General features: G+C 40.9%; 4 protein-coding genes across 7 annotated transcripts in view; 1 reads left to right on the plus strand and 3 right to left on the minus strand.

The window, feature by feature from the left end:
- The first annotated feature begins 799 nt into the window (after positions 1–799).
- tigara (TP53 induced glycolysis regulatory phosphatase a) lies at positions 800–6593 on the plus strand. Its single transcript, XM_084363335.1, has 6 exons — positions 800–998; positions 2509–2546; positions 2644–2765; positions 2972–3049; positions 3175–3285; positions 4980–6593. The coding sequence occupies exons 1-6, from the start codon at positions 928–930 to the stop codon at positions 5361–5363; spliced, it is 804 nt and encodes a 267-aa protein (XP_084219461.1). The 5' UTR covers positions 800–927; the 3' UTR covers positions 5364–6593.
- A 1393-nt stretch (positions 6594–7986) lies between these two features.
- Positions 7987–9565, minus strand: LOC311263348 (fibroblast growth factor 23-like). The gene is made up of 3 exons (XM_084363336.1): positions 9164–9565; positions 8654–8757; positions 7987–8555 (listed from the first exon to the last, which is right to left on the minus strand). The coding sequence occupies exons 1-3, from the start codon at positions 9375–9377 to the stop codon at positions 8127–8129; spliced, it is 747 nt and encodes a 248-aa protein (XP_084219462.1). The 5' UTR covers positions 9378–9565; the 3' UTR covers positions 7987–8126.
- Positions 9566–12140: 2575 nt separating this feature from the next.
- LOC311264050 (fibroblast growth factor 6-like) lies at positions 12141–21341 on the minus strand. Its single transcript, XM_084364584.1, has 3 exons — positions 20585–21341; positions 19849–19952; positions 12141–16584 (listed from the first exon to the last, which is right to left on the minus strand). Exons 1-3 carry the CDS (start codon positions 20928–20930, stop codon positions 16408–16410), a joined length of 627 nt encoding a protein of 208 aa, XP_084220710.1. The 5' UTR covers positions 20931–21341; the 3' UTR covers positions 12141–16407.
- Positions 21342–22413: 1072 nt separating this feature from the next.
- LOC311264101 (solute carrier family 45 member 3) overlaps positions 22414–27981 on the minus strand; it is a 31401-nt gene continuing 25833 nt past the window's right edge. For all 4 annotated transcript variants that reach the window (XM_084364683.1, XM_084364686.1, XM_084364684.1 and 1 more), the window contains exons 5-6: positions 25776–26041; positions 22414–25686 (exon numbers count right to left, since the gene is read on the minus strand). In XM_084364683.1, coding sequence (XP_084220809.1) covers positions 25249–25686; positions 25776–26041 — 704 coding nt within the window. In that variant the 3' untranslated portion in view covers positions 22414–25248. The remainder of the gene's footprint in view (positions 25687–25775; positions 26042–27981) is intronic.

Below are 27981 nucleotides of genomic sequence, written 5' to 3' on the forward strand. Positions count from 1 at the left end.
TCACTGACTTACTATATACATATATATATTCCAAAATTGTCACAGTCCAAGTGTAATTAATAAATTAAGTCAATGCATAATATGCAGTACTATATGAACTAGTATCACCAGGTAATAGTCTAATTTAAGAGAGGCTCATTATGATTTTAGAGGCTGGTGCACGTGCATCAAGAAGTGTAGCACCTTATTAGGCCTACGTCATGACCTGTTTGTTAAAAACTTGCCTGTTAAAGGTGCACTACGTAGTTTTGCTGAAGACATTTTAATCTTCACCTCACTTTTTTATGCCTTAACAAACTAAATAAACAAACTCTGTGTTTTCATGTTTGATAAGACTTAACTAATTAAACAAACTGACCTTAAAGGACAACACAGTTTTTGTGTGTTTTACTTTGTTTATATGTGGCGGACCCTGCCACCTTTCTAGCTTCAAACAGTGTTCTGGGACCTTATTTTCAGCTATGTTATGTTCAGTTATGTTATGTTCAGTTATGGGGGAGGGAAATATGTCTGAGTTGTATTATTACCTCATTATTACTGTAAGTATTAAGATTCTGACTTTGAATGTCTTCTCCAAAACTACATAGTGCTCCTTTAAGGCTTCAGTGCAGTGACTGGGTTGCAGGTAACTTACCTGTTAATTGATGAGCCAATCAGAAGGAGGCTTACTACCTTACTGCAGAGAGACCTACAGTGTAGAGTGGATACTTCAGGTCGGGTTTAACCTGATATCTCGGTAGGTAATGAGCTGCTACAGCGTGTCTGGGATATTACAGTAATAAAGTATGCTAACTATAAACTGGACCAGTAAGTGTAGCGCGTCCGGAGTGGTCCACATTTCTGTCCGTCAACTTCAGCTCCTCTCCGGGCGGGAGACGCCTCCTGCAGTCGTCTTCAGGACAATGTTTTAAACTAACAGTTAGCTTAATGCGATATTACTCCGTCGTTTCCTTCCAGAGGATGAAAGCGCTAACATTTGGGCTAACCCTTGTTCGACAGTAAGTACCGTTTTCATTTATATTCACTGTGTCTGATGAGCAGCTTGTCCTCAGCACAGAGGCTCCGAGGAGTGCTGCTTTACTTGTCCTACTTTAAAAAGGGTATAGTTCATGGTCTCTCTGGTGGACGTGACTGTGAGCTGGTTTTGATACAGTAATAATATATTTACATATTCACATGTGTGGGGAAAAAATGACAGTGAGCATGTTCAGCTTGTTCGGGTTGTGTTATCGGCTACTGTACTTTTAAAGTGGTTATTTGACTGACTGAAGGCTGCATGTATTTAGCTTTAGCTACATGCTAACCCCAACAGGTGTCACAAAGCCTTAACTTATATGAATGACAGGTACACCTCGGCATGGTCAGCTCAGTGTTAGCTTTTATTTTTCACATAGCCTGATTTTGTTATAACTTCAGCACAACTGCAAACAAGAACAGTTGTATATGCTGAGCAGCTAGCGAGGATTCACGACCCTTGTTCGGCTGTCCCAGTCCACTTTATGGTACTCTGCATTCATGCCGGGTTCAGGCTGTGGACATTGTAGTACCTCCTCGGGACCACCAGAGGTCAGTATTAATGATGGGTCTACCCCCTTCATCAGTTACTACCAAAAACCAACTTTGTAAAACTAAACTAATAATAATGTGAATGTTATAATGATAAACATATGAAATCCACTTTTTCGTATAGATAGATTTCTTTCAGGTCCATTTATAAAAGAAAATGAATCATTAGCACATGTAAGTGTCAAGAGAAACTGTGCAAATATAACCAGAATCCATCCAAATAAACATCAGCAGGCAATAATTTAAAAAATTGAGCCCATTACCGGAAAAAAAACAATTGGTTCCAGCTTTTCAGATACAGGGATTCACTGCTTTTGTTTCCTTTTATAATTGTAAATGAAATATCTATGGGTTTTTTACTGCTGGTCAGACATGTCAAGCCATTTAAAGACCTTATCTTGGCTTCAGGACAACTGTGAAAGCCATTTTCAGTGTCTTCTGATGTTCTATTGACTAAGTGATGAGTTCATCAAATAAAAACAAATTGATAGGTTGATTGATGATGAAAAATTATAAATTTTATTTATATAGAATAAAAAAATGGAACAAAAAGTGCTCACCATAAACCAGATAATCATAACACTTATGATGAAACAAAAAGACAAGAAAGAAACAATTCATTTTATTATTAGACCTCGGTCAAGCAGGATAGGACCTTTGGGCAGACTGTTCCAGATCTTTGGGGCGTACATAAGTAAGCACAGTGGAGCACTATGGTGACTATAGTCCTTAAATAACGGGAGCCAGCTTTGACCATCTGCCAACAGAAAGGTTCTTGAGCTAAACAAAATATATCTTTGTGTATATATATGATGAACGGCATGAATTCAAATTTATGACAGTTGAACAGTAGCCTCCCAGAGCATCTTTAACTAATCTGTTATGGGTACCTTGATACTAATAATGGTACTTTGACATTGATAAATCCTTTATTTCCTGCAGTGGAGAAACACGTTACAATAAAGAAGGCTTGCTACAAGGTAGAGTATGATTGAAGATATAAGATCAATTGTTCTCTCTCCCTCTCCCGTTCTTTCTCTTTGTCTTACTTATATCCTTCCCTTCTTCTCTGCACAGGCCAGGCTATAGATTGTCCCTTGTCTGAGATCGGGCTGCAGCAGGCCGAGGCTGCAGGCTGTTACCTCAAAGATGTCACGTTCAGCAGAGTGTTTGTTAGTGATATGCTGCGGGCCCAGCAGGTACAATGCTTTACTTGTACAGTGGGAGCAGGAATCTTCTGAATGTTGAGATGAATAATGACTGAAACATTGCAGGATATATTTATTTCACTGTATGATAAGATTTAATGGAAATACCCTCCACTGTGTTCATTAGACTGTATATGTTCATCCACAAATACAGCATGTCACGATTTAATGTGATGATTGTGCATTATCTCTTCCAGACTGCTGAAACAATAATGAAACACAACAGCAGCTGTTCTGGTCTACAGATGGTGTGTGACCCTTTACTCAAAGAGATAGTGAGTACCTTTTTCTTTTGTGCGATTTAACACATTTTTAACAAAAGTATTTTCCCACTCAAACATTCAAGTAAGGTATATTTACTTGTTATTTAATAAACCTGAGTCAATTACTTGTTTTTCAGAGCTTTGGGACAGCAGAGGGAGGACGGTTGCAGGATGTGAAAGATATGGCCAAGGCAGCCGGTCAGTCGTTTCCAGGCTTCACCCCTCCAGGAGGGGAGACTCAGGAACAGGTGAGGACAGAAGGGTCCAGTATCTATTTCACCCATTATTTTATTTCATTTTATCCTTTCTCAGTCCTCTTTCATGTCTTTTGCCAAGTCTTTGCTCTCTTTCTCTTCATGGTAACTCAAAGTTATTATTACATCTTTATGTATTAACTTTCTTAATTACTTAAGTAATGTGTTAACAGTCTGGTTCTAGTGTTCATACTTGTTTAATGTTTGTATTTTAATACGCTTCCATAAATAATAACAAATACAAATAATCCCACACTGACAACTACAACTTAGTTGAATTTGAAATACAGCATGTCTGCATTGAAATATTGCATGGAGGTTGAAAATAAAACGTACTGCTTCATAGACGTCATTCTGTCTGTAAATCAGAAGTTTATGTAGTTTATTGACTTCCAACATTGAGTGAAAATAGAAATAATAATAATAGAAATCAAATAGATAATATAGTATTTAATGTGGCTTTTTTGTTGTTGTTGTTGTTGTTGTTGTTGTTGTTGTTGTTGTTGTTGTTGTTGTTGTTGTTGAGGAAATGTGTTTTTAATGAGCAACAAACAAGAATATCAAAAATACAAAAGGCTCTAGTTCAGGGATGCCCAAACCTTTTCTCTTGGAGGATCACAACTGAAATTTAATGTCGCGCCACAAGCCAAAAGCAAGCTCCTGTTGTATTGCATTTATTGTATCGTTTTGTTAAGATAGGATCCCAAGTTCTCTTTACTGAACTGGTTTCCTGTGTCACTCTGCACACCATGCGCAGATTATGAAAAATAGTAACTTCATATATTATTTAGTGGGACTGAACCTTAAATGCTAAGATAATCTTAGCTTGTAGACTTACTATTGGACATATCGACTTAACTGTAAGCAAATGGGTGCTCAGCTGTTATCCTTACGATAATCAAATCCCTTTTTTATCCATATTTAACTTCAGATATGGACCCAGCCTAAATGTCCTGTCACAATACTCACATACTACCACTAGGTGGCAGAAGACACCAATTTCCTCACACAGCCACTTACTCTGCTTGGATGCAGTATGCTATGTCAGGGCCTCTTTGCATCCACATGATTGTATTTCTTCTGTATCTGCCAGAGTTGTTGGTGTGAATCAGGAGGATCAAAGTACATGTCCTATTACTGTCAAACAACTGCAGAGTGTTCGTCACTGCCCCTGATTAAAAAGTCACCACTTTGTGTTATTTGTGTAAGAGGCTGCGTGGGAAGAAAGTGTGTGTGTGTGTGTGTGTGTGTGTGTGTGTGTGTGTGTGTGTGTGTGTGGGAGGGGTGGGGGGGGTCGGAAGGAAGGATGTTCTATTTCAAAGGTACATCGTCAGGCTACATCTTGGCTTGGACGTGAACTCTGGTCCAACCCAGTACGTGACCAGCACATGATGATGATGATGCAGATATACAAAGATAGATTTGACGTAAGCACCGAGCGCCCCAATCAGTGTCGGCTAGAGGCCTCCCTCCCAGCTTTCCTAAACGAGTAACAGGTTGTTGTGTCAGGATGAAACTGGAGTTGGTGTGTGTGTTTTTATGGGGAAGGTTGTGACTATGTTGTTGTGAATAAAACGACCTTTACTGTCACATTTCCACGACAATGGAATGCTGGTAGTGTGCAAAAAAAAAGGTAGAAAATGCAAAAGAAGTGTGGCACAGTTTACAACAGATTTTACTCTGTTCAGGTGAAGGAGCGGGTCAAAGAGTTTTTGGAGAAAATGCTCCAGCAGATTGGGACCGAACATGACAGATGGGAGGATGAAACCTCCGTATCTGCGCCACCAGAAACGTCTCCTGTCGAGGGAAAGGCAGACGACGGTGTCAGGGACGTCCCCGTCCATGCTTTGGTTGTCACCCACGGGGCCTACATGTGCATGGCAGTGCGTTACTTTGTGGAGGAGTTACACTGCTCCTTGCCTCCGGGTTCTGACCGGGCACATATGTTCTCTTTAAGTCCTAACACAGGTCTGTGTCGGTTTATACTCACCATGAGAGAAGAGCACGACAGGTTCAAACTGTCAGGGATAAGATGTGTGTTCATACACAGGGGGGACCATGTTAAACAGTAGGAGCTAAATGAAGAGAGGTTTTAAAGAAATGTTTGTGAGAGAACTAAGAGAAGAAAGTGAGACGTACAATGTGAGAAAAACTTAAGACTCAACAATTAAGGTTTACAATTTAGATTATTTTATTTTATTATTTATTTTTTAGTTTTGTATTCATTGTCACAATACAGTTAATTCATTTTATTTATTCACTTTTGAAATTAATGGATGGACAAAGTTTTTCCTGGCTGATCAATATAAGCATGTTTTGACAATTGAATTATCAAAAAAAAATCATTCGTTTATTATTTAAAAAAAACATTATAAAATGTAGAGAAGGAAACCTAAATAGACCTTTTATTATTGTGGCTAAATCACTGAAAAAGACAAATCATTGGAAAAGACAACATGTTCCAGTCACTAGGTCTCCAAACACAGCCCTGATTTAGCCACAGTAATAAAAGGTCTATTTAATTTTCCTTCTTTACACTTTATAATGTTTTAATAATTAATGAATGATTTTTTTTTTTATAATTCAATTATCAAAACATGCAAAATATTAAAAAATATTCCCTTGCTCTTCTGACACATTTTCTTACATTCAGAGGGCCTGGATTGTCTTCTTATTTTGGAAGTACTCTTTTTCTTGTTTGAACACCCAACATAACTTTTTATCTATATTGATTTACATAAACCAACCAATCATCTATTTGTCCTTAGAATATGTTTTACATTAATGGTCTGAGCACCTTCATTTAAACTCGGATGGTTTGTGTTGCAGGGAAGTGTCGTCATTACTTTGTTACTGTCTGGCTGTTCATTACTGTAAATGTGGGCGACTTTGAGCTCTAATGAGTCCGTGTTTCTATTTTTACTCTCCTGAAGTTCATGGATTTTGCGTAGGAACACAGAGCTGGACCGCAGCGGTGTTGACTTTTTGGAAATCAGTGACTCTTTCATTGTTGTGAATTAACACCTCGGTCAACAAGGACAAATGCTTGTCGAGAAGCGAGTGTTCACACTACGTTTTGTGCCGTAGGGTTCATGCACTGGTTGTCTACTTTCACTCCGCTCTATAACATAATCAAGAGAATTTACAGTACGTGACTACTGAACTGGATTGTATAAAAAACACTTTCAATGGATGAAAGCAAGTGAAAAAAGTTTAGTTTAGTTCTTGAATAAGAAAATTTGGTTGTTACCTGTTTCTTGTTCATTTTCTAAATACAAACAAATAAAACTACCTAAAAATCAGACATTTAGTCAAGGCTCGGTCTCATTTGTTCATCTCTGCATGACATACAGAATGACTTTAACTTTACATTCTAATTTATGAACATATCAAGGCTTTCATTTCAGTAATCTTACTTCATATACGTACAAGGTCGTCTACATTTGTTTCATATGCTGATATGTGAAATACATGTTTATATTTTCTATTTGATGTTACTTCATTTGGACCTTGTTTGTTCAGCTCTAATATTTGCCAGTTATATAACCAATTGACTGTGCATAATGTGATATCTGTGCCTTTTGGATTGGTTGGCAAAAGAATTGCATTTTATGCAGTTTTCATAATGTTTGTGGTCGGGAACACTGTAAACGTAAATATCAAGTGACTAAAATACTTGATGCGTGATACTCTAACTTAATCACCATAACCTGACCGCAATGAAAATGTGAAAATAGGATGAGAGGGAAGGACACAAATACTTACAAAAAAAAATTCCAAGTTTTACTTTTTCCATCAGTATGCAATGATTTGCTGGAAAGATTACTTTTATTAGTGATCTGTAGATAGATAGATATATGTAGAGTCTTGCATGGAGCTGTGGTTGATTAGTAAGATGAATCAATGCGGTTCCCATGTGTCTGTCACAGGATGTGCCCCTGTGCTATTTCCCACTGTCCTGTTATTCAAAAATCCCAGAATAGGTTTAAAAACATATCTCTGAACTCCCTGTTGTCTAAAATGCAAGGCAAAAAAACTCTCTTTGGACAAACACACAGACAATCCACAGAATAGTTACCATTTATTCATCCACATTAGAAATAACACAACGTGAAATATATAAATAATAAAACATTAGGCTAGGAAGGAAGTCACTTAACCCATTTCAATAAATAAATATACCTTTTCATTGCGGTGACTATTGGTGTCCGGCACCTGGCGTAATTTGATTGTAACAAAAGTAAGCACTGGTAGATGTTTGTTTAGTTTTTACACTCCTGCCATGAAGCGTTACTGTATCAACAAATTTATGTATAAATATTCATAATTACTCACAGATTACACATCCTTACATATGCAAAACAAACATTGCCCCATCCGGCTCAAGGTTTAAAATTTAACTGACAAAATAGGTTAAAGGACAGCGGGACACTGGACCAAACTCGCTGCATGGTCATGTCAGATGTTGCCAAACTTATTGGCTGTTCAAACAGAGGATCTGTACAGGCAGCTGTGATGTAACACGCTTTATGAGTACATTACCAAGCGTTAACAGTTAAATCAAAACAAATTCTGAAAACATTTCAGGGTTTATAAAATCTCTTTTCTCAGAAGTTGTGAAATATTGAATGCTTTCATGTGGCCTAGAAAGATAATAAGCCACCCTCTCATGTTAGTTTGACTCTACCAGCTCTCTGTGGCTCTTGCTGATGTTACAGGACAAAGTGTCTACAAGTACAGTATCTTCTCAAAGCCATGAAGTCAAACATAAAGTAAGTTTTCAGGACAAACATAAAGACTTGCAGCCCCTCTTGACTTTCCCCTCACGGTGAGTATTAGTCTTGTTGCGCTCGGTCTGCAATATTAGTCTTGACAGGACTGACAGGCCCGTTGGCCTGTAAGACCCGCAGGGGGTCATCACACGACGTGATGGTCTCTTTGGAAACAGCACCGGCCTGGTCCTGTTCAGGTTGCCTGTGATCTGCATCCTTGTGATCCTTGGCAGGATGTGAGGGATGTGACTCTGATCTTAACGGATCAGAGGGGTTCACCTCCTCGCTCCTCCTTTGTCTCCTTACCAAGGGACCAAGGAACCTCTCCATGATGGCTGAAGAGGGCTTGGGTGGCTCTGGGTGAGCGACTCTCAGCTCTGCTCCTTCCAGTTTGAGCAGCCGGCCCGCGCTTACAGAGTAAAACACGTCATGGTGATTAACCAGATCTAACCAAATGCGCTGGAAGAGACAGTCTTCTCTGTCCTTTTGCCTCTGTTGGGTAGACAAAAGTGGACAAACACAAATTGTTAAATCTCGCTGCACTTGTTTCCTGACTTCATTCAAATCAAGTGCATTTATAAAATACTCACAGAGTTGTGCAGCTCCCCCTTAAAGTCCATGCAGAGGAAGCGTCTTCTTCTCAAATCAAATATTGACACAAAATTACCTGTGTCTGTTCTTACTGGCAAAATAACTGTGGGAACAGAGGTTTAAACATGTTAGCATCAGTTATAAATGACAAAAATATCAAATCAAAAAGAAATTGATATAGGCTTCTGTAGATTCAGAATAGTTTTAGAGAGATGTTGCAACATGTTCAGATAATGTTTGTTTGTATAGCTGACAAGCAAAATATACATGTAAATGATCTTTGTGCTGGTCTATCCAGAAATATGCCATACGGAATCTATTTCTAACTTTTATATTTATGTAGAAAAACATTTTGAGCCCATTGTTCTGCCAATTTTATATAAAGCAGGCTATTCCCCTCTGTGAAATTAAATGAACAAAGAAATAATTGCATCTAGTATTTGAAAGGCTTTTATTGTCTCTAATTTGTAATGTAATTAAATAGTTTTGATGGATATCAGCAGACTTACCCAGAAAGTGACTGTGAATGCCTTTTCTCGTTGATCCACTCAGCTCCAAGTAGAAACGTCCCGTGCCGGCGGATGACTCTGCTTGTGGTCCTGTGTTGAAGCTGCCCTGCTGATGTTGTAAAAGTCGCTCTGGATCCTGGAGCCTCGCTGTACAATCCACCGGTACAGACACATGTACGGCAATCAGGACGAGTGAGAAGAAAGCCGGTTGCATGATCAATGGGGATGCCGTGTTCTCTTTACCCTAACAGCACAAAAGTTCAGGACGGTGTGTGGGGCAGCTACTGGAGGAGGAGAAAGTCCAACAGGTTTATTTAAACAGTGGGTCGATTAACTGGCTAACTCATTTACCCAAATAACTCAAAGCCTGCCTTTTTTCTGTTAGGGGTTGCTGAGGTGGAAACTCTGCCAGCTTTGACACCATTTTATCTTTACTTGCATCACTCCAGTGGAAATAAGTTGAATCTTTCTGCGTAGATGGAAGCATAGTTTACTCTTTGTTCAATCGTAAAATCTACACAAAGTTTAGACCTGTAAATCCAGAGGCTGGAGCAGAGGAGAGACATCAAAGGCAGCAGGAGCTGTGAAAGGATGATGAAGACTCATCTGATCAAGAAAAAGAAGTGAGGTAAAAATATCAGACTTTCCAAACTACTCGTACAGTCTTTATTGTTTGACTGGCTTTTATTGTTTATATCAGACTTTCCCTTCAGTATTTCTTCTGGCCAGAGGAAAAACTAACAGGGATAGAGTACGGGTTCTGCCACACACTTCACCTACCTGCTAGGTGCAAGGAAGGAGGAATTACTAACAGATCAAACATTTAGCAAAACCTGTAGTATATAGAACCTAATGGCTCCCAGGTCAACAGGTCAAAATCACTTGGTTTTTTTATTATACCTTTATAACCTAGTTATAAATTAGTGACGTCAAATGTTTAATTATATGTATGATAATTTGATTCTCCTGTGTCACAATATGTTGACTTACATCCAAGGAGAATGACTCAAACCTTGCTTATTAATTAACCGTACACACTCCCTCTCATTTCCTCTCACTCCCCCCACGTCTCACTTCCTCTCATTCCGCTCATTTTTGGTGGGATTCAGACTTTCACCTCATTAAAACAAATCAAAATGTCCTGTGCTCCTTCAATAAGTTTTGAATAACTTAAGAAAGCGTGTCTATTCTGAAGCTGAGACTTTGGAGGTGGTTTATATTCACAGTCTGAGCCGTAACACAAAATGCCAAAGTAATGACCTGAGACTTAACTATACATTTTGGCTTCCCTGAAAGAATATTACAAGACACTGAAAGTTTCAAGTTGCTCAATTAAAAAATAATTATCACTTTATGTTACAGGTCTGTTATTTCCAAATAATTTCTTGAAACTTCCCTGGAAAGAACTACCTGATTCACTGCTAGTAAGAGGTGAAATATAGATGAAGGTCTGAGTTATTTTAGTTGTGCTGTGTTGAGTATCAGCTGGAAGAATTTCCTTGAAATAACAGAACAATTTAAACCCAAGTAAAAAAACACTACATTATTCATTTATTATTTACATTCAGCTGACCTGAGCGACTAAACGAATATAGCTACTTAATTCAAATTAAGCATTTCATTAAAATGTATTCATTGGTATTGTAACAGTTGACCATGTCTTTATTTTACCTATATTTTAGTAACAAATTACAAAGTTTTTTTTCAAGAAAAATACTAGAACATTACAAGATATTTATTAAGACTAGAACCCATAAAATAAAGTGTTGCCGTTATTTGCACTCATTTCTGTAACCGTTTATTTCCATCTACATTTACTCTCACCTCTGTCAGAACGTTGCCCCTCTACCTGTCGTCATGTTTCCCCAGAAGAGGGCGCCACATACTGACTCTTGGTACTTCAGTGACCATGACTTTGGACTGAGGTTTAATATTTTCACTGGCACTCACAGGGCCCAATTTAGACGGTCTACAGCGCAGCGCGCTGTTGCGTTTAGGGCGTGTCCAAGTTAATTTTGCCTGTTAAAAGGCAGATAAAGCAAAACTCTGAATTAGTCATGGGTGTGTTTTGGGCCGAACATAAATCAAACCAATCCGAGTGTCGTCTCCCAATCCCTCTAAGAGCCAGGTGCGCCAGAACCAGGCACATATTAACCAGTGGCCCTCGTCTTCGCTGAGGAACATGTAACCCTCAGCTGGCGGACCCCCTCTGACCCGCCATTTCGCAATCATCTGTCCCATCAACAACTCTGTATGACTGTATATGAAGAAAATAACTGATATTTAACTGAGAAGGAGGAGGAGCGCTGCTGCGTACGCGCGGATCTCAGCCCGTGGATCAGGTGGGACGGGTCATAAAGCACATCCTGATCAGTAACGGTGGGAAGAGAGGGGAGAAATACATTCTTAATGAGGAAAATAGAATACCAATAGAAAATAGAAACCATATGTGTATCTGTACATTAACTTTGCACAGGAGGAACAGCTGATACACTTAAATGGTTGGATGGATTATTTAAAACGCCTTTCTTGTTTCCTTTGGAGAGTTAATAACTACAGCTTTTAGATTTGCTGATTAAATGTGCCACGATATTTGTGACACTGACATGACTGCTTTCATTGACATGTTTAAAATAACTGGAAGCAGCCTCTCAAATCATAAAATCAGAGTGTATGACCGGTGTGAACCCGGTGTGTGGGCGCATCTGATGCGTCCTTTAAATAGCAGGAAACAGACTGCGCCTTTGACTTTAGACCAGCTTTTTGTTGGTCTATGGCGCTGTCGCTTTCTGCTGCCTCAACATTTATCAACCCACCATCAGTGCGCCTGACCACACCTCAACACGACCAGCACGCCCAGGGGCGCACAGGTGGGCGCAGGTACGTATGTTATTTACACAACGTGGGCGCTGGACGTGAATAAGCATGACGAATGAACCATTTGATTTTTAAAGCATTCAATCACGACAGCTTTTACAAAACGTCTTTTATTACCATCTCAGGAATACAGTTGACTGCTGTGCACAGCACATACGTACAAAAATAAAAGGAAAACCATTTGTAATATAGTATTTTACTTACTCGTCATCATATTTTTCAGAAACAAATGATTGGAGAAGTCTGTTGTTTCAAACTAATTTACAATCATTTCAATAATCGGAACTAAGGCAGAAGGTGAGGTATATGTTAAAAAAGAGGAGGGGGACTCAGAGGAAGCACTCTCCCCTCAGTGCAGGAATAGAAAACTGAGAGAGAAACACAAAGGCTGCCGGCACACAGGGACACACACTCACACACACACACTCACACATTCACACACACAAGTCTGATCCCAGATCCTCCCACAGACCTCCAGTTCCCTGTGAACCAACACATTTTAAAACCAGCTGAACAGGTATGATAAGCACAATGGCAAAATCCAGACACTGGATCCTTAATCAACAGGGGTGACTCATACTTAGTCCATTCAGAACTCCATATGCATAATAAAGGAATCAAGGAAATATGGGTTAATGTTGAAAGGTGATAGCTTCTTACCATTAACTACCTCCTCTCAGTTACTGACACATCGTACCACCTTTTCTGCTTTGAGAAAAACATCATGCGAAAGTTGTAGAACTTGTAACAGAGGGATATTTCCTTTAAATTTTCAATTCTCAAGATTTCAAAATCTGACACCAAGCTAAATTTCCTTTGGTGTAAACAACTTTTCGGGTGTCCTACTAGAGTGGCCATTGTAGCTTTACATTTCCCATTCTGCCATTCAACCCATTGCTCGCTGTGCTGACAGTGTCCTCTGAAACATACCATGATAAATCAGAAATGACATACAGTAATTGACATAACGTCGTCATCAAAAACAAGTGTTAGCTCATTTTGATGAACGCGTAGCAAGGGAAAACAACATCCATCCCTGCTCAGTAAGTTGAAAAAGAAAAAAAAGAAATTTGCACCTTTTCTATATTTTGACAAATTCGCCAAAATACATCTCCAACCTACTCCTCACCGCCACAAAATCAGTCCCGAAAACAGCTACAGGTGATCATTTTCTGATCACAGTGATGTGATAAAGGCTGATCAGTCAAAAAAAAAAAAAAAAAAAATCCCCCAATCACAATAAACATCCTGGGAGTGTCAAGTTGCTCTCTTGGATCACAGTATTCAGTCCACCAGACAACCTCTTTAACTGTCCCTTTCCTGGAAGCATTAGATTCTTTTTAAGTGGCCTTTTGCTACATAGCAACCAGCTCGAACCACAGTCAGTGCTTTATTTCTCTCCCTCAGAAGCTTCTGTGTTGCCTTTTTCCATCCCTCTTGTCTTTATCCTCTCCTGCTTGCACAGTCAGACAATGCCCTGTTATTCCTGACTCAAGGTAAATCGATCCGATACCATCTCTACTGTCGCTTTGGCAGAAACAGAACATGACAGGAGCGCGCTCAGTCGGACACACACACACACACACACATGCCTACATAGGCACTCATTCGGACAAGATACTGCACATTCGTCTCTGCTACTAGACATCAGCTGGAGCTTAAAGGGCACGTAAACCATCGCTCACAGACATTTTGTCAGTGCGTTACAGTAATGTTAGAAAGGGCATGAGGTAAAATATGATAACATAAACAGTATGTATAACAACCTTGCTACTTTCTTTTTTTAATCATATGCCACCACACAGGTCTGACTGGTGGTTTGCTACTTACAGAATATTGCAGGTCAAGTACCAAAAGTGAATTCAAAATCATTAGAAAGCGAGCTCGGTCGCACCATTTCAACATTAAATAGACTCATTGCACATGACAAGACGACCATTTTTGTCTTGAGCATAACAGGTGCAGAGCTCCGTACGACAACAAGGTAAAAGTCATTGAGATGGACCAGAAAACACGCCTACATCAGTGACACAAAGCACAGAAATCCCACATCTTTGACCTTGGTACAAAAATGGCTCAGATGAGCGGGACAGGAATCCCGGGACCCTGACTGTCCGGTCTGACATCGACAGACGAGGGGGGCCCACCAGTCTGATGCTCAGGTATTTTACCCCACATTATCCACATCCTCACCAAGTTAAACAAACAACCAGTGCCACATGGAGAGTCCCATATAAGTCCTCTGTGCATCATTGCCACCTTCAACTTTGCTTGCTCTTTGTCCTCCCCCCCTCCCCTTCGTCTCCAACAATGGAAAACTATCTGAAAGAGGAGCACAAGCAGTTGTTGAATTCAAGTATGGTATGCTGCATACACAAAGCCTAAATTAACATCGCTAATATAACCCTTTGGTTCAATGCCTTCTGCAACATTGCTCTGTTTTTTTACAAGAAGCCATACTGTGACTCAGTGACCAATCTGAATCATGCATAAATAGCTTCAAGGTGCAATATGTAAGAATTTTAGTTGACAACATTCACAAATTGACAACAATTATCAACAGAATGTGAAATTTAACAGTGCTATTACATCTATATTTTGTGTCGCAGAGATATCTACTGAATCAAACATGCTAACCAGCTAGCCCCGGCCCGTCCCAGTCCAACATTCCTGTGCTAGTGGTGGAAACACCGACAGTCCAGTAACACTCTGAGCTCCCAGTCCAGACCACTAGATGTATGGCCGACTGACCTAACTAGCTAACTGCAGCTGCAGTTACTCTGGCCCCTGATTGTTTTGAGTATGAATTTGACAGGTGGCCAATTCTTACATATTGCACCTTTAAAAGATCTGGGATCAATAAGCGCCAACCACATCTAAATGTCAGACGGACTGAGTTACCTGAAGTGTCGTTCTCAAATCGGAAGCAGTTCCAGCTCTCCCTAAACCAAGCTGGAGCATTTCAAATTGATGCAGCAGACCAACATATTTACAGTGAATTGGCTGTTACTTCATTTATGCATAAACACGACTCTTTAAGTGCCAAATATCATTAAACCAGTGTGAAAGTCAAACAGCGCCGATCGTCGCTTTTGCTACAAAGTTTTCCAAATAAAGTCAAATAAATTAGCGTGAGTCGTCAGCAGGAAACAAAATACCAGTGCTACAGACCAGATGCAACAGATTGCTACGACTCAATTTGAACTGGAGGGATATACAGTATAGCATACAGCAGACAGACATTGGAGGACATTTTGCTTCATAGTGTCAGGTCTATGATATTCTGTTACACAAACGCCCCCTTGACCTCCCACAATGAGAAGAAAATAAAACCTTTCACATGAAGCAGCTCTCAAGCCGAGCATACTTAAAATAAAAGCATGCCCACACATACAGTAAACACTCACACACACCCAATCTGGCCCGATGATCCGGCTACAAAATTTGTGAAAGTAAAACCTGGGATTGTCAAAGCTCCCTTGGACATGATGTGGGGGGGTTGGGGGTGAGTGCTGACTCTAAATCTAGCTTTCCATATTAACAAGAGGCTCCAGTGGGTCCTGTGCAGCATAGAGTCTCAATTACTTAATTGATCTAATTATGGAAAGAAAATAAAGTGGAGAAACCTCTGGCCCTCCAGGAATTGGGCTAAAGCCCCCCGGTGGTGTCTGAGGGAGTGATGACTTGCGCTTCGTTCCTATTTCTGACTCGAGCACCACGTTTCTCACATGCTAGGGTAAGGGGGTCGCAAGTAGGAATTCAAGGCACCGCCACCTCATGACGAAGCAAGAAAAACCACCGCCATGTTTCGCAAGTGCTCTAGTTGCCCTGACAGTGACAATCTAAAAACATGGAGGATGGGAAAAGTCCTTGATGGATGACAAGAAAAAACATTTGAAGTAAACAGGCATTCTTCTCTGTAGAAATTTCATGCACACATTTCTCTTCTTCCTCTTCTTCTTCTTCCTCCTCCTCTTCTCAGGATATGGTGCTTTGAGGTAATAACGTATCCATTTCATTTCCAAAAGGATGAACCGACATCCACTGACAGGGCAAGGACTCAACCAATTCCAGCAAGCACCCATATAAACTGAGGGGACAAATGACGCCTCTCCATCCCCTTCATATCACAAAATGATGAAAATCATAAAAGCAGCAAAGAATGGCATTTCCATCATTTCTAATACAAAGTAAGCTACCCAAATATACATATAAAGTTTGAATAAATACTATCAGATATAGTTGTATTTCTTTCCTGTTACAGTCCATTTTGTCTTTTGTGTTTGTACGTACGTATACGGTATTTATGTTACCTGGGGAATAAATCCTCATGTGCAAATAAGTTTGTTATTGCCAGTTTTTGCTCATCATATTCGGGGTAGGAAGTGCGTTACAGTCATGGCAGTGGTGGCCTTGTTGCCCCTCTTCACACGGCCATGCTTGCTGAGTGCTATGTAGGAGCCTCTGTAGACCAGAGACTCGTAGGCGTTGTAGTTGTTCGGGAGCATGCTCTCCTTGAACTTGCACTCGTCATGGAAGACTGTCTGGAGGGGACAAAGAGAAAGACAGCATGCATTTTAATAAAGTGCAGAAGAAATAGGCGATGTAGTGTGAAGCTATGATGGCAGAACATTAAAAAGCTCTTTCAAAAGATTCTGAGCAATGCACGAAAATATAAAGCTAAATTTAGATTGCACACAGCAGTGGGAACAATGAATTAACATTTTGTTGAGAGTTGTCTTTGTGCAGCCTCCCAGCAGCACCAAGCGCTCTTAAAGGCGTATTAAGTATTTCAAAAATAGCTATTAATTTAGATTAAGTGAGCCAAATCAGCTGGTATTTTTACACACAGAAGGAACTTCCATTGATTGACGGTCTACTCAAAGAACAAAAATTAACTTAAAGGACCAGTGTGTAGGATTTAGGGTCAGAAATGTCATACAATATTCATAATTATGCATTTGTTAGTGTATTATCACCTTAAAAACTAGGAACCATTGAGTTTTGGTTAAAATTAAAATGAGCTTTTTATATCTGCAGAGTAAGCGAATTCTCTTCCACAGACTCCACCATGTTGCACCACCATGATTCCATGGTAGCCCAGAATGGACCAACCAAACATTGGCTCTATCAGCCACCATAGGAACGGGTGAGACAAAGGTGTTCAGCTGGTTGCAAATTATGAAAGCCACTTAATCCTTTGAACAGTACCTTTAAATCCAACTGAACTGTGGAATTTAAAGGAATAGTTTCACATTTTGAGAAACTTGCTCACTCACTTTACTGCAGAGCATAAGACGAGAAGATTGATACCACTCATGCGTGCATCTACAGCCAGGAGGAGGTTAGCTTAGCTTAGCTTAACTTATCTTAAATTAGCATAAACAAAGTGCATCAAACTCTGCCTACCAGCACCTCTCATGCTCACTTTATTAACACATTATATCTTTTTTGTTTGTTTGCTTTTTTTTAACCTTTGGACAGAACCAGACTACCAGTTTCACTCTATGTCAAGTTTTATGCTAGTCTAACTAATATTCCTGTGGCAACAGCTTCGGAAGGGTATTTGTATTTGAATGGTATATAACTTAAAATCTAACTTTTAGCAAAAAAGCAAATAAACCCTTTTTCCAAAATGTCAGACTATTCCTTTAAAATGAAAAACTGCTTGGTAAACACTGTAAAATTTTAAATACACACTAAAATAAACAGAAAGGTTTTAGATACGCGACTAACACTGATCAATATTTTGTGCTTTAAGTCCCTCCATATAAAATAATCTCTACACACAGTATCTGCCACTATAAATACTATAATAACTGAGCTGACAGTGCACGACTTGTACAGTGAACGGCAGCAGAGCAAATACTCCCCATCAGAGGCCATGTGGCCTAATTCAATCTCTTATCAGATCATCAGCCTGCTCACAAGCTAACGCTTCATCACTCATGACCAGATAACGACTCACATTCTGTCTGTCAAATACGTTTGCCACAGCGAGCAAACCAGTAGCCATGTGTCAGCAGGGCTCTGCTAAACACAATGCTTCCTCCCCCACCACCAGCAACGTTTATGTATTAATAGCCATCATTGCTCTAGGAGCAAACAAATGGCAACTTCTAAAGGTTATCGGCAGTAATTCTGCAGATGCGTCTTATCTGTGTAATGAGAATCAAAAGCTCAAGTTTAATTAAATTGTCACTTCGACCATAAATAATGACAGCTGAACCTGTGTTGCCTTATTGGTAACAGCGATATATTGAATCAAAATATGACATATGATGACATGACTAGACTACTTTATATGTTTGTACATGTTGAAGGGGTTACCTCTTAATGTATTGTCATCTTAAAAAATGTACACCATATTGTCCAACTTAACAAAATATCAACACATATATATTTTGAAAGGGAGGCTAGAAATCAAATGCATCTTTATCTTTGTTTACTGTTTTGTCTCTCTGTTTGGCACATAAGAGAGAGAGTCTGTGACCATAAAAAAAAGTTGTAAATTAAATATAAAAAGAACAATTACGATCAACTACTCAATTACTAAGCAACCTTTTTTTAAAACTCATGAGAAAAAGATGAAATAGACCGAACATCTTTGCTGGATTATTCTGACGATATTATCATGTGTGTATCATTAACACAATATCAGTATTTCATTTTTTAATATTACAGTTATCGTGAAAATCGCCATGTTGAATATTGATATTTTTGAAGGTATTGTATCGAAGTTAGAAATTCCAAATCGTGACATCATCACTACACAAAATATCCAACACATTCAGCAGTAGAATCACGCACCCATAAAACCATTGTCAAAATATACTGGGATGTGTTTTAACTGTAGATCATTATTGCCATTGTTACCCCTCTAAAAATGCTCAAGTTTTGTACTGCAGCCATTTAAAACCTGATTAAAAAACAAGAAAAGGCCAAGTTTTTAACATTGCTGAGAAATACATATCCTCACAGGTGTTCTTACACTTTGTACAAAACCTTTATGCCCATCACTGTTATTAAGCTCTAGTGCCATAACCAATGTCCTGTCGGATGTGCAGCGTTTATAGAGATAAACTCCAAATGGTGCTGTGCATCGAGGTCTCTGGATTTCCCACAACACCTCAAATGTGCCAAAATGACACACAGCAGCCTGTTTCCTAGTGTTGGACGCTTCCCAGAAATGTAAGGAGCACAGCTGCAGTTTGGTGAGAAGAGAAAACAAACACGCTGTCCAAGAAACACCTCTGGAGACAGATGTTCTGCTTTCAGATTTCAAATTTCTTTCCAATATAGTGTGTTTCAAATTTTTTTTTTGAGGGGGGGGGGGAGCTGGTGGTGGTGGTGCGGTGAGCGAGTTGGGCCTTTGCCCCCTCAAGATGTGCGTTGTGTGCGCTGCCCTGCAAAAATAAGCGCTTTGCCATGAGAATCGATTTCCAGCACTGCTGACAGGTTCCTTTGCGTCAGGGGGTTTTCCCTCCTCTTCACACACACACACACACACACACACGAGCACATCACAGGCGTGTGCACTCAACCCTGCATCTGTTAACCTCAGCATTATGCACCCATAGGCCGCCAGGCCCTGGCACAGTCTCTTTAAATAGAGCTTTATAAATTCCTGATGAAATTTAAATATATGGATTTCGCAGCGCGTAATGAGCAGCCCGCCTCTCCCCCCTTCGTGCCGGCGGTCCCATCCCCAAAAATATGAGTGATGGAGCTGCTGCAAGTGCGTCCTATTTCCAGGCTCCCATTTCCCCACATTGCTGGACAATAAATAAAATACTGTGCATACCTACCGTTCCGTATAACCTCCCACGGCTGTTCATTGCGACAAACAGCTCACTCTTCACCCCATAGAGGCTCACCACTCCTCTCTCCACCGTGGAGATCTCTATGAGACCTGATGCGAGACAAAGAGTGATCACATTTTAGAGCAGAGGATGAGAAAACAATCACAGAACACCAACCGCTCCTCCTGGCTCACTCAGTGTTTTATCACGGTGACTGTAGCATTGTGCTCCCTCTCTCTCTCTGCGTCTATGGGTGTAACCTTGCAGATTGCTGCGCAGCATGCCGAGCCTTTGTTCTGCATCTTTCACCCTCATCTTACACTTGGCACCCAGGGGCGCGCGTGCCAATTAAGCGCATGCCGGTTATTGCAGCAATAATTGCGGTAATTGCGTCGACGTGCACGGCCATTGGTCTCCGGACCGCCCTCACAGGGCTGCGTAAAAATAAGTTGTGTCTAAAAGCGTCCATACATTCATGTCATGGTTGAGCTTGACGGGGGGGGAGGAAGGGGGGGTAGGAGGAGGGGGAGGAGGGTGGGGGGGGCTCAGCACTGATGGATACTTATCTTTAATAGATTTGTCTTTGACGTGGAAGAAATTCAATTCTCCCCCAGAGCCGGGATGACACATGATCATGCAAATTAATAGAGGGGATAGACACGCATCACAGATCCATGCTTATTGACTCTGCCTCTCTCTTTATGTCTATTGCATTACATTGGTGGAGGTAGGTAGAACTCACTGTACTGGTTTTCATTATGTACACCGTTTATCCTGCCGTCGGGGAGGACCTGAAGGTGAAACCCGATGCCCACGTTGCAGTAGAGCCTCCGCACTCTTTTGATGCCCAGCAGATAGTCACTCTCCCAGTTCAGCTCCGGTTTCTCCCCGGAGATCCCCAGTACAGAGCGGGAGAAGAGGGTCTCCCATCTTTTCTCCAATAAAGTTGCGTTTGTCCTGCTGCTCGGTAACGGGTACGCTGACACGATCCCCAGCAGAAAGCCCAGGAGAACCACCGCGGTCAGCGTCCAGTGCGGCGTGCCGGCCTCGCAGGACATACTGACGAGGAGCCTTTGCGCAACGGCCATCCGGTTTACCTTCGGGCCACGTGGTCAAAATTAATGACCCTAAAAATACCGCTCTTCTTGTTTTGCTTCCTTCGGCATGCTGGCTGAGGGTTATTTTTGGAGCGCGGATCAGGGCTTTGGGCATGAAACGCAAGCCCCGGTGCAGAGGAGGAGAGGAGACGGGAGAGTGCGCGGCAGAGCTGGAGGTGATGGTGATGGTGATGTTGGTGGTGGTGATTACCATGTTTTGCAGCTCCTCCGCGCCTCTCTCTCTCACACACACTCTCTCTTTCTCTTCCTCTCTCTCTTCCCCCTCTCTCCGGCTCCCTCTCGGTAAAGAGTTGAGAAGAAATCCTCCAACCACTCACCAAAAACCCTGCTTCAACCTTGCCACGGCTATCGCATCCCTAGATGACATCATGCTGACTTCACCGCGGGGACAATACAAGGGTAGAGAGGGTGCTGACAGCAGGAAAATTACCAACTCTGTTGAGAGTTGAGGGAAATAGCCTAGTGTCACTGCCGGGCTGGAAGGGGAGAAAGCTTATTGGTGGCGTTCAGCGGCCGTGGGACGCGATGGGGCGCTCGGGCTGCTCCCAAATTGGGTCGGTGGTCATATGTCTGTCAGGCCGCTTCCTTATTTAGAAGGAAGGTGTAAAAACAGGCCCACTTGTCACCGGAGAGCAATGACAGGGCTCTCGTGGTGCGACTTCTTCCGCTGCTGCGCCGTTCAAGAACTTTCCCCAGCAAAATCGCTGCTTTTCTGGACCTAAAACGACACAATCAGCTGGACCAGGGAGCCAGCAGGGTGCCCACACACCCCTCAGCCGCGTAAAGATCAGGGTTCAAGACCTCAGTGTCGGCCAGCAGCATCCGCCCTGCTGACGTGTCCTTGAGCAAGACTCCCCCCACCCCCCACGGAGGCCCAGAGTGGCATTTTAATAAAGTATCACATTTTTATAAGCGCTCGCCATAACCCGTGAATTTCCCATGGTGCATTCGTGAGAACTGCGAGGAGCACACTGGAGAGGCCCGTCATGAAATGGCACACATTGTCAGCATGCCATTCCCTGCAACATGAAAGCCTATCGTCTTTTCCATGTAATAGATAATGCCACCAGCAGCATGCCCATGCGTCAGTGAGGCCCGTGCAGTTGCGCACCAGCAGCCTCTCCTGCACACATCAGTTCCCCGAGATTTCCAAAGGATGGCACCATTTCCAAGTTCATTGTAGCCACTCCTGAGCAACCTTTAGGGCCTAAAGCGTCCGCACACCAAACTGCATAGGGATTTTTGGACATTTTACGCTTTAAAACACCCATTTAAACTGAAGAGGAGGGTCAAAATGCACCTCAGATGATAATAATGCATATAATTAAGGCACAAACAAGATGAATCGGACAATATGTAACATTGCAAGTTTAAATACTGTAAGCAATAATGAACCATTTGTTTATAATTGAGGAGAACGTGTTTCCTAAAATAACTCAAGGACAACATCTCATTAACAATGCAGTTCTTTTATTATGTATAAAATCTATTTGGTAACTGCATATTTATAAACAATCTGATGGATGTACAATGAAAAAGAAATAGGACTTTTTGTTATGGCTGAATGCATTTATGACAAAGAAACATATGATTTAAAAACCTGAACAATCACATCAGAACACGACTTCTGGCCTCAACAATGATCGGACCATTGGCACTTTTTTTTTTTTTTTTGTCTAGAATGAAAAAGGACATTTGGTTGAGAGCGATAGGGACTGAAAACAAGTAATCCAGTAAAAGATATCTGCAGTGTTTATCTGCTAAGCTTAACAATAAAACAGATCTCTGATAAGAAACAAGTGGTTATACAAGACCCAGGTAAAGCAGTATTGATAAAATGATGAGGTTTCTTATTCACACCTGACAAAAAAGCATCTCAGTTGTGATAAGAATAAGGTTTTCAAGCAGACACAGGCTACAAAGGGGCAACTTCTGATCATTTTCCGGTATTCTCATCTGCATCTGGTTCGATACAGCAGCTAAAGGTTCTGTGATGTTATCGAAGCTTCAGGATAAAGTGGGTAATGTTAAATAAATTATAGCTTTGATGATGCTTCTATACCACATCTATACAAATAATTTATCTTTTTCACAGAAACAGCCTTCACCCTTGCATCTACGAAAGATGGCAAAGAGGCCAATAGTTTAATACGTGCTATTTTGTAATAAAAGCATAAATAAATACATATGTACAAAAAGAAAAGGTTTGAAAAATGTACAGGCACTTGTAAAACATCTTTTTCTGACACTTCAGCTACTGCTAGACAATATTTTCCTGTGCATTTCGGGGTAAGAAGGATAATTGGGTTGCTTGAACGGTTGACATGACAGACAAATCCTTTGCCGTTTTTACTTGTCTCACGCTGAGCGCGCCTCAGGCAATAAGATCCTTCAGGGGCTATTTGTATCTGCGGAACTTACCAGCGTTTACAACAACTGGCCAATTTCAAAAGCTCAACTGAAGGCCACGATACATCGTAACATACAGCATCGTATGGGCCAGGCTGAAGTCATAAGCAATGAGAAAGAACAGCACACCCTTTTTATTAGCCTTACACTTATATATTACTCATGCTTTCACATCGTCTGTCCTCCACGTACACACGCGCGCACACACACACACACCTTTATTCGGCGCCTTATCCTTCAGCCCACCATATACAGTGCCTACTCTCGCATAATTTTCAGTAACCAAATATTTCCATTTGCTGCATTACAGTTTGTTTGTTTTTTTGGTCTTTCAGGAATGGGTGCTATGAAGTGGGATTCAATCAGACATCGCCCTACATGTTTACATTATATAACGGGCCCATCTGGATGTCCTAGATTGTCATTTGAGAATACAGGAAAACATGTAGGATTAGGCAGAATGGAAAGTGTTTTCATCAGTGGCACAAGGACAGGATGGGATACTTAAACTAACCTGAGACGACTGTCCTGATCAGAAGCATACTTGGGCACAATGAGCAGTCCCACTCGACTAGACTACTCTTGATTATTTAGACAGAGGTCGTTTGATGCAGTATTTCCAGTTCTGGTAAACAGCTTCATTCTTGAACCACCACAGTTGGAAACCTCACCTCAACAGGTTGCATAACAAAATTCCCATAGGGATATACAGTAAATTTGTATACAAAATATTTACAGTAAAACTGTTCATTAATTATTGGTTGACACTAGATGTGGGGATACAGCTGAAAGTTTAAAAGGGGTATCCCGACAATTTTACACATAAAAGGTCCGTTTAAATGTCCCTTGCTTTGTTAGGTCTGAGAAAATAACCCTGATGATGTCATAAAGTGATGTCATCAGTGTTATCTTGAGTTAGGTGTTGGATTTGAAATATCGGAAAGAAAAACGACCTTACAAACTGCGGGCATCACATTAAAAAGATGATGGCACTTAAAAGGTAGAGGCCTCTACTGAAAGATAATGCAAAGATGCATTATGGGAAATGTAGGAGCCAACATTTTTGGAGATAGACCAAAAGATTTTTTCACCACTTTTTTTTCTTTTTCTTAAATCGGTCTCTTGCAAGTTCCCAAACTTTATGGAGTTGCAATACTTATTCACTGAAGAACCCCTTTAAGTGTGTTTGTCATCCTGGATGGACAAGTTCAATGGTCCCACTTGTAACTGTATTTTCTGAAGGGGTAGAAACATTGTGTTAATCTCTCCATGCTGCCGTTATGAAGAAAGACAGGCCTGTCTCAATGACATGATGACCAGTCTCCAGACTGGCCTAGTAAAGCTGCAGATGAGTATGAGCAGGTCAAAACTGTGTTCGACATGTTGTTTGAGTAAAAAACTGACTGTACTTTTAAAAATGGGAGACTGTAAGAGAACATTTAAAGTTTAGTAGCTGTGTAGCTGAGGTTGATGAGTTCTACAGTAAATCTGTTTGTGGTACCTGAGGAAAAAGACAATGGACAGAAAAGATGTCACAACAAAAGGTCTGGAGGGAGATTTCTATAGAATTCAAATACACTCAGTGCAGAGTGTTGCACCTGACTTGAGCACAGTTGGTGTTGACTCTTCAGGAGGCAGATAGCCTAACAGCCCCTGCTCTGATATGGAACCTGCATCTTATTGGCAGATAACATGTCTTTTATGGCCTTTTGCTTGTAATCTGCCACACGCTGACAGACACACATTTTCCCAAGCAAGAGCAAACACACGGTAATAGCGCAAGGCATTCTGGAAACAGTAGTGCATCGTTGAGTTCCACCCAAGGAACCTGAATGACTGATTGATTATTCATCACTGCTGCATCTTTTGCATCCAAGTCTCATCTTTTGAGGTCCTTTTGGTCAAAGATGATGTGACCGGCCAAGTAGATGGCGACGGCACCGAAGATGGCAGAGGAGGCGATGTAGGCAGTGACGGACTGTGCGAACTGAACGATCGTGCCCATGAAGAGGGTGGGGAAAACCTGAGAGAGGAGGAAGGTGCTGTCCAAAATGGCAAAGTCCAAACCCACGCCACGTTTCTCAAAGCCTGACTCGGCCTCCTCCTGTTCACCGCTGACAGCACTGTGAGAGGAGCCATTCTGGCCGTGGGGGCCGGGGTAGTAACTGTCCTGGCCAAAGAAGGCATTCCCGTAGGGAGTCCCTGTTTTGTGGTTCAGTCCAGCCTCCTCTTCCACAGGAGTCGAATACACAGAGTCCAGCTTGGATGTAATGCCATTTTTATGCACGCTTTTGGTTTTCTTTTTTGGCATATAGACCTGAAATGAGACAAGAAAAGAGTCAGCTTATCAATCACAAATAAGTTGTCAACACATTGTCCTTGCGTATCAAAGTTGTTCGAACTTACCTCTTTCTCCTTGTGGTAGTGGCAGGTGAGTGTGTAGGGCAGAGTCTGCAGAGTGGCGTACGCATAGCCGGTGAGGGCTGCCATTACAGTGACCAAGACCACACTTTTGGACAGGCAGATGACCAAAGCTGAGAGTGTGAAGCTCACCATGCTGCTCAGGTAGACCCACCGTGAGCCAAAGTGGCGAACCAAACGACTCATGACCAGGGAGAAGAAGGTTGAGGTAGCACACTGCAGGAACAGGCCCAGACTGCCCATACGGATACCTGTAAGAAAAAGAAGATTTGTAATACAGCAAGCTAAGCCCATAAACCCCCACAGAGGGCGTCTATTTTGTTGCCGGTAGAGAAACCCTCTGACATCTGCATTAACTCTGATAATTTCGCTTTATGGCCACATCTAGGGAAATAAGCACAGCATGCTTGACGATGATGTTAACTTTTAACTGTGTTGTATTAACAAATCTTTGGTTGAGCGAGAAACCCCACTGTTTGCTCAAGCCCGTAAACACACAGGCACAGATCCGGTTGGGGAGACATTCACAGAGCTCTGCAGCATGGACACGCTGTTTGGGCTGACTGACTTGGACCATCACACACACAGCATTAGCCTTAAATAAACCCTTCAAAAAAGCCACAAGGGCACACACACATAGACCAGTCTTTATTTACTGTAGCAATGTGCCTCCTGGCCCGTGTCTGGCCCAATCAGCCACCCAGACAACAAACATTTGATTAGGTCTCACCAACTGACTGAGGAGGAGATCTAAGTTCAAAACAACAGAGAAGGAAATTTCTTTCTGTTATTTTATGATGCTGCTGATGGCATCAAATATTTTTTTTATGCTTTCCTTTTTATGCTACATTAAACAGTCAGTTCCAGTCTATATAACCACCATAACAGTGACACGTTTTTCATATTGTGATGAATCAAGTTTAACATCTGATAAAAATAATGCCAACCCATAAAAGCAAGGTGCTAATTTACACTAAATAAAACTTAATGCGATACAGTCACAACCACAAAAGGTAAAGACAGTGTTTTTACGAGAAAACCAACAATAAACCACAACTACAATCCAGTGCAGTACTGTGCCACAGAATTGTTTGCACTTCTGCCTTCCTTGTCTCGATGTCAAGTTTTTGTTTTTTTTTTAAAGGTTTTCAGTTATATGCCAAATGCTTTTCACGTGTTGTTCTACAACATAAAATGTCAGCCTACATTTGAATTATAAAGCGTTTACATGTCTAAATGGTGCACTATGTAGTTTCAGAGAACTAAGAATTTTAATATTGACAATATTAATGAGGTTCTAATTCAAAATCTGAAATATTTATCTTTTCCATAACTGAATAAACAAGCTGTTCTCAGAGGAAAACAAGGTCACCAGCACACTGTTTGAAGCTAGAAAGGTGGCAGGGTCCGCCACATATAAACAAAGTAAGACAGTATGGAATTGTGTTGTCCTTTAAGGTCGGTTTGTTTATTCAGTCATGAAAAAAAAGACAGTTTGATTTGGGTTTTTTTTTTAATGCCTAAACAAATGAAATGATCAGTCAATGAAAAGTTTTCTCTGCTGATTAAAATTTCTTCCCCCATACTACATAGTGCCCCTTTTAAAAAGCAAGTTGCTAACAAGTGGTGAAATTAAAGTACAGAAGCTGCCGGGATGTTAAACGTCATCACGCTGAACATGGAGACTTATCTACTCACTAGTCCATCTTTGCAGGTGGAAAGTATTCGACTCTACATACATTGATCAATTTGCAAGCTGTAAAGTTAAAGTATGTATAATAGTGTAGTATGAAGTTTATGGTGACGATAAAAACATGTAACCGTGAACTTTTTTACTTCTTTACATTGCAAAAATCATAAAAGTTGTGTATCATAAACTTGAGTTTGCCAAAGAGCCTATTTTCTGCAATAATACAAAAATCTGACAGACTTTGTGTTGAGGAAACCAGGCAATGCTAACTTCTGGGTTGGCCTTCAGAAAGACATCATCCCTGTAGCGGTCTATCATAAGAGCATTTGTATTCTCTATTTCAACTCTCCATTTAAACTAGATGCAAAAGTAAAAATTTCCATCTTTTCAAATGAATCACAGAATACAACAATTTACAAAAACTCTTCTCAACCATGTGATTTTGTCCGCTGTGGGAAAATGGTCCCATTTTCAAACATGTTTCCTACCTATTTATTTCAG

The sequence above is a fragment of the Pagrus pagrus genome (genome assembly GCF_965226575.1).
Source record: "Pagrus pagrus genome assembly, chromosome: 10".
NCBI lineage: Eukaryota > Metazoa > Chordata > Actinopteri > Spariformes > Sparidae > Pagrus > Pagrus pagrus.